We start from the raw sequence: 11,492 nt of genomic DNA, 5'->3' as shown, positions 1-11,492 counted from the left end.
ATCGATCAGCTCCACGAAACAATTAGTGAAAATTTAAAGAAAAATAGTGGCAGACCATTAGAAGACGTAGAAGAGGTATTGCAGCTTCTCAAATTGGTATTAGGTTATAACAATTTTAAATTTGGGGATAGCACATACATCCAAAAACAGGGCTTGGCAATGGATCTTCACTGTCTTATTGCCTTGCCAACGTTTTTATGACTTTTTTGAGCATAATATGATGGTTGACTTAACCAGGTACTCTGAAAGGATAATTTTTTGGGCTAGATATGTGGCTGACATAATTTTGCTATATAACGGTTCTTTCTAGGATTGAAACGCTTTCCTAGGTGAACTAAACAAAATACACGAGAGGATCCAATTTACTATAGAACAGAGCATTAATGGCACCCTTCCCTTCTTAGGTCTATTGGTCAAAATCAATGGGAACTCGGTTAATTTTGATATTTTCAGAAAGCCCACAACTTCTGACATCGTGATACATAGATCATCTAATCACCCTTTGCAATTCAAAAAGGCTTTACTACACAGGATGCATATGGTCCCATTATCTCAAGAATCCAGGGATCGGGAATTTAAAGTAATACAGCTCATCAACTTTTCCAATAGATACAACGTGGATTTTGTTGGAAATATTAACAGGGGTTATTACGGAAGATAAACATAAAACATAACACTGCTCACACCCCACTCACACCTGGAAATTTCACTTCCCTACAGCCGGCAAATAGCAGATTAGCTATTGGGCGTAAATTCCACAGGATACCTTTCTATGGTAACATTTCAAGCAGAATTGGCAAATGCTTAAGTTCTAAGTGAATAAATCTGGCCATTTATATTCCTAAATAAAATGGACCAAAGTTCAGGCACAAAGAGGCTGCAACACGGAATAGTTTCGAGTCATCAAGGGTATATAGTATCGCCTGTGATGATTGTGATGCGGAGTACATAGGCCAGACAGGAAGACGTTTGGAGACCCGCTTTAAGGAGCACAGCAGCGACCCAGGCTCAAAATCGGCGGTAGGTGCGCATTTACGGGAAACGGGTCACCATATCACCGGTATCCAGAATAACATGCTGGTGTTACATTTGGAAAGTAAGGGCAACACCCTTAATGTTTCCAAAGAGGCTGAAATCTTCAGACTTCTGAAGAAATCCCCTCGCTCCTCACTTAATACCCAGACTGATCTGAGACACAAGGGTCTTTTAGAAAATTTTGATTACTTAAACAGGTAGCCTTACCCCTATAGCTTACTTGTTAGTAGGGTCTGTCCAATACATTTTTATGCTTACTCCGGGCCTTATGCATTCAGAATCACCACATGTATTATTCTTATGGTTTTAACTAACTGCCCATTTTTAGATTGGCCACCTAGTATGGTATTAAACTTTTTTTTAAAAAATAGATATACGGAATTGTTTATCAAATGTTCAGCACCCTCCACTCTTCACACCTTGTACATGTCATCCGGCCTCTGGCGATTCTTGCGCCACTGCGTGAACTCTTTCCGGGTTGTGGCCAGCCAGTCAAGCCGTGTCCACTGCCACACGGCTCCTCTCAACTTGCACGGTATGTTCTGATATGTTTACATGGCCCTAATTCTGCTATTTGTTCATGCTAATGTTCAAAAAAATGGCTCTGAGCAGTATGGGACTTAACTTCTGAGGTCATCAGTCCCCTAGAATTTAGAACTACTTAATCCTAACTAACCTAAGGACATCACACACATCCATGCCCGAGGCAGGATTCGAACCTACGACCGTAGCGGTCGCGCGGTTCCAGACTGTAGCGCCTAGAACCGCTCGGCCACTCCGGCCGGCACTAATGTTCCGCTCTGTTCGTGTTTTATTTTTATTTTGTTTTTATTTTCTAGGTCATTGCCGCTCCCATTATTTAAATAATTTTTAAAAAAGGCTTTTAAATTTTAACTACCGCTTTCACCAGATGACGGTATATTGGACATGAATGCTGGGGATTGGCTACAAGGCAATGTTCAACGTTACTATGTTATAAATAGAGTATGTGAATACTTCCTTGTTTCATTCAAAAAAACTGGCTATTTAAATGTTTAATTTACAACTCAGAATTGGAGGATCGAATAGTTTGTATGTGCTCTTATTATATTATTTTTTTGTACAGATTGTCTGAGGATGCACCAATAAGTGGTGTGAAATCGGTCGCAGATTTAATAAATATCATTCATACAGCCAGCGCGGAATTTTCTTTGAAAAAAATTAGTGAGTTTGATTGTGAAGTAGCGTACAAACTGGGTAAAAAGCAGGCAAGTTTGGGTACACTAAGGAGGAAAGTTGTTGTGCTAAACGTAGTAGACAAAAGTTTAATGGAGTGGCAGAGAGCACAAGCGACTGACAAAGATTGTCAGGCATTCAGGTCACAATCACAGTTTGTGACACATGAGGGCTTGTTCAACAGAATGGAAAAATGCAGATCATCCATAGGGGTTCTGACGGCTTTCACGGAGGAAGTGCTGCAGGAAGAACATGACCATATGTTGTCACGTCATAGAGGGCGCTGAGCAACAGACAGATCGTGTAGCAGAGAAATTTTGGTGATGAATGAGGAAATGTGATGTTGAGAAATATGTAAAGGACTGTATGCCTTGTGCACAAGGAGCTGATCTCATTCATCAAAATATCCCTTTGCAAAGAGTGCCAGAGGAGTTTAAAGCCTTTCAAATCACTGGACCTGATACTTTTGGAACTTTTAATAGGCCACCCACTGGAACTAAATGTGTACTGATAATTGTAGATCATTTTTCAAGGTTCTTTGCAGTGGAGCTGTGCCTGATCACTTGACTACTACAGCAGCCCAGGCTTTAATAACAACTGGATACTTAAATTTGTGGTACTTGATAACTTAGTTATGGATCCCGTCACAAATTTTGTATGAGACATGATAAAATATTTATGACATATACTTCATATTTGGAAATTTCGAACAAGCTCAGTCCATCCACAGACTAATGGCAGAATAGAATAAATGTATAGGACAATCTCTAAAATGTTGGGTTATTATGTTAACAACAACATATAGAATAGGATACATATTTTCAATACATAGTTTGCACATATACCTCTAAAGCGCATACTGGTACAAGTCTCTCACTTTCGGATACAGTGTATGGTAGATAAATGCTATTCTCCTTTGATGTTACGATTCCTATATTAGGACCAGACTGTAAATCGGTTAATAAAATTGCTAAAAAGTACAGGAGGTATGATAGAAAGTAAAGTGAACCGATACTAAAGCTTTGGAGCGACAGGAACAATTCACACAACGTGCTAAATTACCGCAATATCGAGAAGGTCAGTGAGTATTAGTCATCAATCTCTACATGCCTAAGGTAAAGACGGAAAAATTCTTGACTAAGAATTAGCGTCTTTATCAGATCATCGAAATGACTGCCAGTAAACATTAAAGAGCAGTTTCTGAATAAAACGTCTGTTGTCTATGTGAGTAGAGTTAAACGCTTTAGAGGAATAGTGCATCATCACCACAAGTCTCGATGATAGTCAGTTTAGTAAGTTTCAGTGAAACCATGACAAGCTGATTGACGTGGCCAACGTGCTACTTGCTTTCTGACTTCAACCGCAAGAGACAGGCAATCTGATGCACACCACAGTCGTGGTCTGCTAATGTTGCCAACTGAGTCATCTAGCATTAGAAGACTGGTGAGCGAAGAGACCTCCTCCACTACTGGGTCATCATGTATGACCTACATTTTCACACTGGCCAGATGAGGTGCATTCAAACAGCCACCTAGTCAAGTGATGAGCATTTACTGCAGTCTTCTTCGATTCATGCTTATTGTCCAGGGCCTAGTCTTCATGACAACATCCTGGACCACAGTCGTCAGTCTCCATCTTAGTGCTCAATAGGCTGCCTTTGAGAGTACTGAAGTGGGAACTGTACTAGGTCACCGCAAAACATCTAGTTAAGCGGTCCTTCCTCACTCCACTATTTCATTAAGCACAGTACATGACAATGTCACTGACTGGCAGCAGCAATGTTACAACTCACTGATGAGGCATCAGCACTCCTTCGGTGCATGGGCACTCGGATCCAGCCACTGACTGCAGTTCTGAAGATACTTATACCTTTGTAGACACTGCAAAAAAAAGTTATCACAAATAGTGCTGTATCACTGATGCCTCTGGGAGTGAACTGAAACTCTCACCCTCACACTATGCTTGACCACCTGATCACAATGCAATCCCAGCAAGTGGGTCCCAAAATTAGTAATGGTCTCTGGGGAACCCTTCATTTTAGGAGCTGATGTTAATACTGAATTGCACATCAAGGAGGAGAGTGATTATTCTGTTAATAATTGTGAGTCATACTGCAAGATGTTAAAGATGTTATTACCTTAACTGTGTGCATGTGAAACATTAGGGTAGTGAGGGGAGTTAAAATGAAATGGGTTCTAAGGAAACATTTGATAAATTATTTGATGGAAACGATGACACTGATTTAGCATAAGTGCATATGTGCATTAAATACAGAAGGAAGGGAAGGGATGCTGAGAACAACTGGTTAAGAGCGGAATATTTGGGGACAGGAGAAATTAAAAACTTACAGCTAATCATAGATACTGATGTTCATGACAAGAAAATATGTGCACTTCTCGAGTGTGGGAGTAATGTATTAGCCAACTCAGAAAATTTTGTAAATAGACATAAGAACAAGAAATTATTAATGTTTCCAGTCGCTGAAGTAAAAATTAAAGCTGGAACAGGTGGGTTAACTAAGCCTATAATGGAAGAAATGTTGATAGGATTTGAGTTTACAATGAGCTGATTTATTGTGAAACGTTTGGAGAAAGATACTGTGTTGTGCACAGATTTTTTGGGTGAAGTACAAAATGGTAATAAATTCTAGAAAGAAATGGTTAAAATTCGAATAAGAGGGCAGAAAAGGAAGAATAAAATTCAAAAGGATATTCTGTGGCGAACACCAGATGCCCAATTTACGGGCTACAATTACCCAAGAGGCAATAAATGAGCCGTTTCAATATCTATAAACATAATATCCATAAGATTGCACATAAAATTATTAACTGTTTCATGTGTTAGATGATAATTGTTTTGGTGCATGTTAATGATTGTAGCTGGATGAAAAACTGGCAGAATGATAAGAAATAAAGAGGAGTAAGGAGGCCTACAAAATGCATATGTGGAAGTAGGGTGTAAAGTGGCATAATTGTTTATGGAGATTGACAGATTGTGATTTCTGTTGGTTTGATACATATGTTCGAATTTCTGTACAGAGTATACACAATTTTAAGGGCAAATTTAGTAGTTTATCATCTACAATTTGGAAGAGTTTGTATATATACGAATGTTTGTAAGTTAATACTGGGTTAACAGTAAATGTTATGTTCAAAAGGGAAAATTATTTGGTGGTAATAAGATATGCGTACAGCAGCCCATAATTTGTTGAAACAATGACCAATGGGGAGAAATCTGCACAAAAGCTTCATTTAAAAGTATTAAAAATATGTTATTTATGCTAATTGTTAACAATTATTGCTTGTTTGGTGATCGATTTGTCTAAGAGGAAAACTGTGCTTCTTATTGTGTATTATGATCTATAAATCAAGGATATTTTGACAGTATCTTCCATCAGTTTAGATTGCTATTTAGCCTGTTTATGTATCTCTTCCACTGCAAAGCGCGTTCAGAGCCTGATCTACGAAAATTCATTGTAGCATACCATTATGGGAAACCATACCAGAGTGTTATTAGTTTAAAGGTGATTTAAGATTATTGGTGATGTAACATTTTATTACTGTAACTGAATGATAAAGACTAATAAAACAATGCACTGATCTTGCTGAAAGCAGAGAAATGATTTGCTTTCTTTTGTAGCTCCTCTGGACCCCTGGGTTCTCTGGGTACCATGGTACTCAGTACAGTATCCTGATGACATAGTGTACCTGTTCACAAATGTATTAATGTGGTTCTGTTGAGGGTGGTGTGGGTGGCAAATTCGTGTTGTACATTCTGTGAGCATTGGACTTGGAGGATGTTACAGTATGTTACGTAATGTTTGTAAACAGCGCGCCCTTGAGCTCTCTTTACAGTCTAAATCACGTTTAAAGCAAACAGAAACTCCCTCAACACATTTATCTTATGACGATTCCTAGTCGTCAAAACCAAAGGCATACTATATATGATCCATATGTTTGTTAAACACCTCTCCAGTCAGAAATGTCCGATACACAATCACATCACGACTGTTGAAACTCTCAAGACTGGGAACCTTTTTAGCATCAGAACAATGCAGTACAACAGCAGTTATCCAAACATTGCGACGCTGCTCATCACCACTTTTAATCGCAGTAAAGTTCAAAACACAACCTACAAACTACGACGATCCCTGCAAAATAACTTGTGCTCCAACTTAAGACGATGTAGTTTTGACACAATATCAGTAACTTTGTAAACAGTAGGCCGACGCATATAACGTCTATAGTAACGACTAAGCATCACGAACAAAGCTGCACTGTTCCAGAACACTGCGTCAAATGATAACTTAGTCAGTCACTGTGTGGAACTTATCACGGACTTAGAAAATTTCAGCTCACTGTCGGCGCAGCGTTATCCCGTACTTGCGCACTAGCTGCTGTAGAGTGAGCACGGCATACGCGACCAGATAAGCGAGCGCAAGGATGAAGTAAGAGAGTGTAAGTGTGGAACTTAAAATATAACATAAAATCAACTTATGAAAGAAGTTGACACAGTCAAATTCCTGGGACTAAATGTGAACAAGGACTTAAGCTGGAATACGCATATTGACTTTCTATCAAATAAACTCTACAGTTTCGCATTTTCAATACAAATAATAGCAAATTACACTGACTTGAGTACAAGAAAAATTGCTAATCATAGTTATTTTTAATCTGTTATTTGATATGGTGTGATTTTCTGGCGAACTTCAAGTAGTGTATCTCGAATACTGGACATTGCAAAAGAAAATTGTCAGGTACATGTGTACTGCACAGGAAACAGAGTCTTGTCACCCATTATTTCGGAAACTACAAATTCTAACTGTTCCCTTCATATACATTCATGAAATTATAATATTCCTACACAGCAAACAAAAATTATTTGAGGAGAATCATTTTAACCACACATATAACACGAGAATTATAAATAATTTTATGATACCCACACACTAGTTGAAATTATATGCACGGACTCCACAGTATACGCTGATGATAATGTATAACAAGTTAAGGGACAAAAACATATTTAATATGAAGCCAGAAATTTTAAAACGAGGGTATATTGGATTCTGTGGAAGTGATGCTTCTATTCAATAGAAGAATTCCTAGAGGATGAAATGGTAATTTGAGCAACAGGTAATTAAGTGTTAGATTTTATTGTATGTGCATATAACAAAATTGTATTAATATTGTTAGGGTGCTGTTCGTTAACATCAGCTCTTCTGTATTTATGGTGAACTTTTACTGGAATTTTGACATGCCTCCTGTACCTGAATCAAATGATTTGTATTATGTACGTTATGAGATTAATAAATCACAATTCACAATTCTTAGTTTCCCGTTCCTTGTTTCACCAACCAGAGATTGTCTTCGTGTACGAAGCGAAATGTTTTGTAGATATCTTTGGTTGAGTTATTGTTATGACAGAGAGCAGCTTGTCAACGGCGGGTGTGGCAGAAAATGAAATCGTATAGACATTGGTTTATTGTTTTCCAATGTATAACATCTTTGTTTGTACGGGGAACCTGTAAGTAGAATTTCACTTCCTAAGATAAGTTTATTTTAGGTGTAAGTGCTCATTTTACAATCCATTTAAAGGCTTGTTTAGTATTGTAGGTTCTCAAGTTAGGTGGCAGAAATTAAGTACCAACAACGAACATCTGAACTTAACTGTTTTTCTTTCCTCCTGCGTACATACAGAACTGTTAACTACAGCGGAAAGCGTTTTTACATCTCCAGAAATTCTCCGCGTGGTTTTATATTTGGTTGCTATTAATATTCTATGCTTAAAAATATGTAACCGGTGGGTTACACAACGAAGTAATCGATTTTTAATACATTTGCTCAGTGGAAACCTGGTTGGAAAGACTCGTCACTGATAAGTGAATAAATTGTTTCATGTGATTTGGGCAGTTTCCGAGTTAGTCCTTAATTATCGTCGGGATTTAGTACTATCTCAATCGTGGAATACTGTTAAACAGTGTTACTACAAAGATTCATCGTTGTTTCATGAGTAAACCGTCGGACGTAGTGTTACAGCATCAGTACAACTATTCAAAGGTGGTGTTTTCCATTATTTTGGCAACCTTGTAAATTTCCTACGTACAGTTACTTTGATGATTTCTGAGGTATCTGATGTCTGGGTAAGCACTGGCTAAGGGCGCTAAGTTAAAGTAACGTGATGTCAGGCAGGGAATATAAAGTGGTTTTATTGGTGCTGCTGAATTATTTAGAGATCCGGTATGGAATTGTTTTATGACGTACCATTCGATAATCATCAGTCAGGTAACATAATCAATAGGATTGTCTTGTGTGCTCTTAATGAACAGAGTAACTCGTTAGGAACATATTTTCGTAGTTTGCGAACTATTTCTTTTCAGTAGATATGTAGTTTTATTGGAGTGATTGAGTGAGAGTATCTCACTGCAACCTGGATAAAAATCGATTGTGTTGAATACAATATAGACTTTCCACAGTGGATAATTTTACATAAAGTAATGTCACTGTAATCCTCACTTGTGTGTAGACTTATAGTGCTGATAGGGCACACAAATGCTGTGAAGCAGTTGTTAATGATTCTTTTAATGAGCACCTATGGTTCAACTCAAACGTGGTTCTAACTACTTTTACTGAGGAGATGAATTGCCTAAAACCATAAGTGAATTAAAATGTTCACAATATATTTAATTAATTGTGTGTTCCCAAAGATGCCAGTTACTTTTATTGCTGAAACTATTTGCTATGCAGTTTAATTTCATCAATAACATCAGTGTGTAATTTCAAAAACATATGTTGTTTGCTTTATTGGTTTGTGCTTAACAGTCATCAACTCAAAGGTTTGTTTTGAAACCACAGACTTCACTCTGCCTATTCCTGTTTGATGGAAAATGCCTCTGTTTTACCACTTTTGTGATCTCTGGAGGCTTTTTACTGTGTGAATCATCAAATCCTTCTTGATAAGCTTAAGTATTTTATATGAGTGGGACAGTGCACAAATGGTTTAAGCCATATTTAAATGGAAGAATGCAGAGGGTTGAAATTATCAGTACAGATAGCCTGCAAAAATCAGCATAGTTCTCTAACTGGGAAGGTATCAAGAGTTGAACAGGGAGAGAAGATGCTAGTTGTGGTAGGAGGTACCCTCCACCACGCACCATATGGTGGATTGCGGAGTATGTATGTAGGTGTAGATGTAGTTGTATCCCATAGGGTTTAGTCATGGGCCCTTTATTGTTCTTAATGTATATTACTGACTTGCTGCTCTGTATTCATGAAGATGCAAAGCTAGTTCTTTTTGCCGGTGGTACAAGTATAGTAATCACATCAAACAACCAAGAATTAGCTGAGGAAGTTCTAATGATGTCTTTGAGAAAATTAAGTGGTTGTGTGCAAATGGACTCTCTAAATTTTGAGAAAAAACAGTATGTACAGTCGTGCACAGTTAACGGCGTAACACTGTTGATAAATATAGATGTTGAAGAGAAGTTTGATGCTAAGGCAGAATATTCGAAATTTCAGAGTGACTACATTCATAAGAAATTGAATTTGAGAAAACACATTGATGATCTGTTGAAGAATTTGGGTTCAGCTACTTATGCTATTATTGTTAATGCAAATTTTGGTGATAGATGTATCGGTAAATTAGCCTACTGTGCCTATTCACTGCTTTCATATGGTGTCATATTTTGGGGTAATTCGTCATTAAGAGGAAAGGCATTTATTGCACAAAAGCATGTAATCAGGTAATAACCCACCCTAATTCAAAAATAATAGCAAATTGCTTAGGTACAACACTAGAAGAAAGAATGATCTCCATTATTCTGGGTTCACCAAAAGGGGTGAATTATGCTGCCACAAAAAATCTTTGGTCACCAAATAGTATTAAAAGTCTGATAGCCAACCAGTATTTAAAAACAAATTAAAAGAATGTCTGAATAACAACTGCTTCTACTTAATAAAAGAATTTACACACACACACACACACACACAGAACACAAAGAAAGAAAACTTACTTACTCAACTGCACATCACTTCAAAATCTTGAACCATGTCTTGTCACTTCTAACTTCTCACATCATTCATGAAAGTGGTGAGATTGGACTGAGCAACAGTTGGGAATTTGTACAAGCGCTGATAACCATGCAGTTGAGTGCCCCACAAACCAAACATGATCATCTAACTTCTCACATTTTCAAATCTCATCTTTTGCTAGCATGTAATGTAGATTTCCTATAAATCTCCCATCCGCTGGGTATTTGGTGACTTATCAGGGAATCCCTGTTTAATCTAGTGTGACTCAAACCATCTGTCCACTTTGCCATACAAAGGAAACTCTGGTTCCAACACTACTCTTTCGTGCCCATTTGCATGCTTTACTGCTGCAGTTTAATAATTCCTTCAAATAAATTTGATTGAAGTTTGAGTTTGGAATTATTGTTATTTTACTTAAACAATATTTTCCGACCTAATTTTTTATTAATACTCCCACACATTGAACTTTCTGTTTTACTGTTTTGTACCCTGTTAGCTTCAAAAGCAGCTTATGCGTAAGATATTGGACAAGTAATTTTAGATGTATAGAAATGAAAGTGATTCTAGTATTACGGAAGTGTCAGATTCCACCCGTCTGCTTTGACCCATGACATCAATATGGTGGAGATGGTTATTCTAAGCATCTCCAATATGGCGCCTATGATGGCACTATGGCAACAAACACTAGAATACGTATAAATAAGACAGTAACATCTCCCTCCAAAAATACAATCAAACTGATAGGGCAGCCGCAGGAAATTGGGGGTTTTAGGGAGGGGGCAAGCTAAATATAGCAGTAAAAAAACACACACCATGGACCCAAAACACATAAAATGATGAACAAAAAATTACAAAATCTACAGGAATCGGACACTTCCCTTGACCTACATAGGTCAACTGCAGCTGATGATACGAAAACACCAACACCTACAGCAAAAACTATGGAAATTGGAATCAGACATTTCCCTTGACCTCAGCTGACGATACCAAAACACCAATACCTACATATAAAACTACAAAAATTGGAATCTGTCATTTCCCTTGACCTATATAGGTCAATCATAACTATTGATACGAAAACACCACCACCTCAAAAATTAAAAAGTCAAACATCCCTACATAAATTAAAACACATTCAGTACACAAACCATTACAACGTAGACCCAAAAAAAAAAAAAAATTACTTACCAGCAACAAATGTCGAGAGGGCGC

The 11,492-nt window shown here is 37.6% G+C and overlaps 1 protein-coding gene across 1 annotated transcript in view; it reads left to right on the top strand.

Annotated features, from left to right (window-relative positions):
• The first annotated feature begins 7,680 nt into the window (after positions 1-7,680).
• LOC126471562 (uncharacterized) overlaps positions 7,681-11,492 on the top strand; it is a 50,350-nt gene continuing 46,538 nt past the window's right edge. The window contains exon 1 of the mRNA XM_050099791.1: positions 7,681-7,776. Within this exon, the coding sequence (XP_049955748.1) occupies positions 7,710-7,776 (67 nt within the window). The 5' untranslated portion in view covers positions 7,681-7,709. The remainder of the gene's footprint in view (positions 7,777-11,492) is intronic.

The sequence above is a fragment of the Schistocerca serialis genome, chromosome 3 (genome assembly GCF_023864345.2).
Source record: "Schistocerca serialis cubense isolate TAMUIC-IGC-003099 chromosome 3, iqSchSeri2.2, whole genome shotgun sequence".
In the NCBI taxonomy this organism is placed as follows: domain Eukaryota; kingdom Metazoa; phylum Arthropoda; class Insecta; order Orthoptera; family Acrididae; genus Schistocerca; species Schistocerca serialis.
The sequence above is the reverse complement of the archived record's forward strand: the minus strand, read 5'-3'. Positions and strand labels throughout refer to the sequence as shown.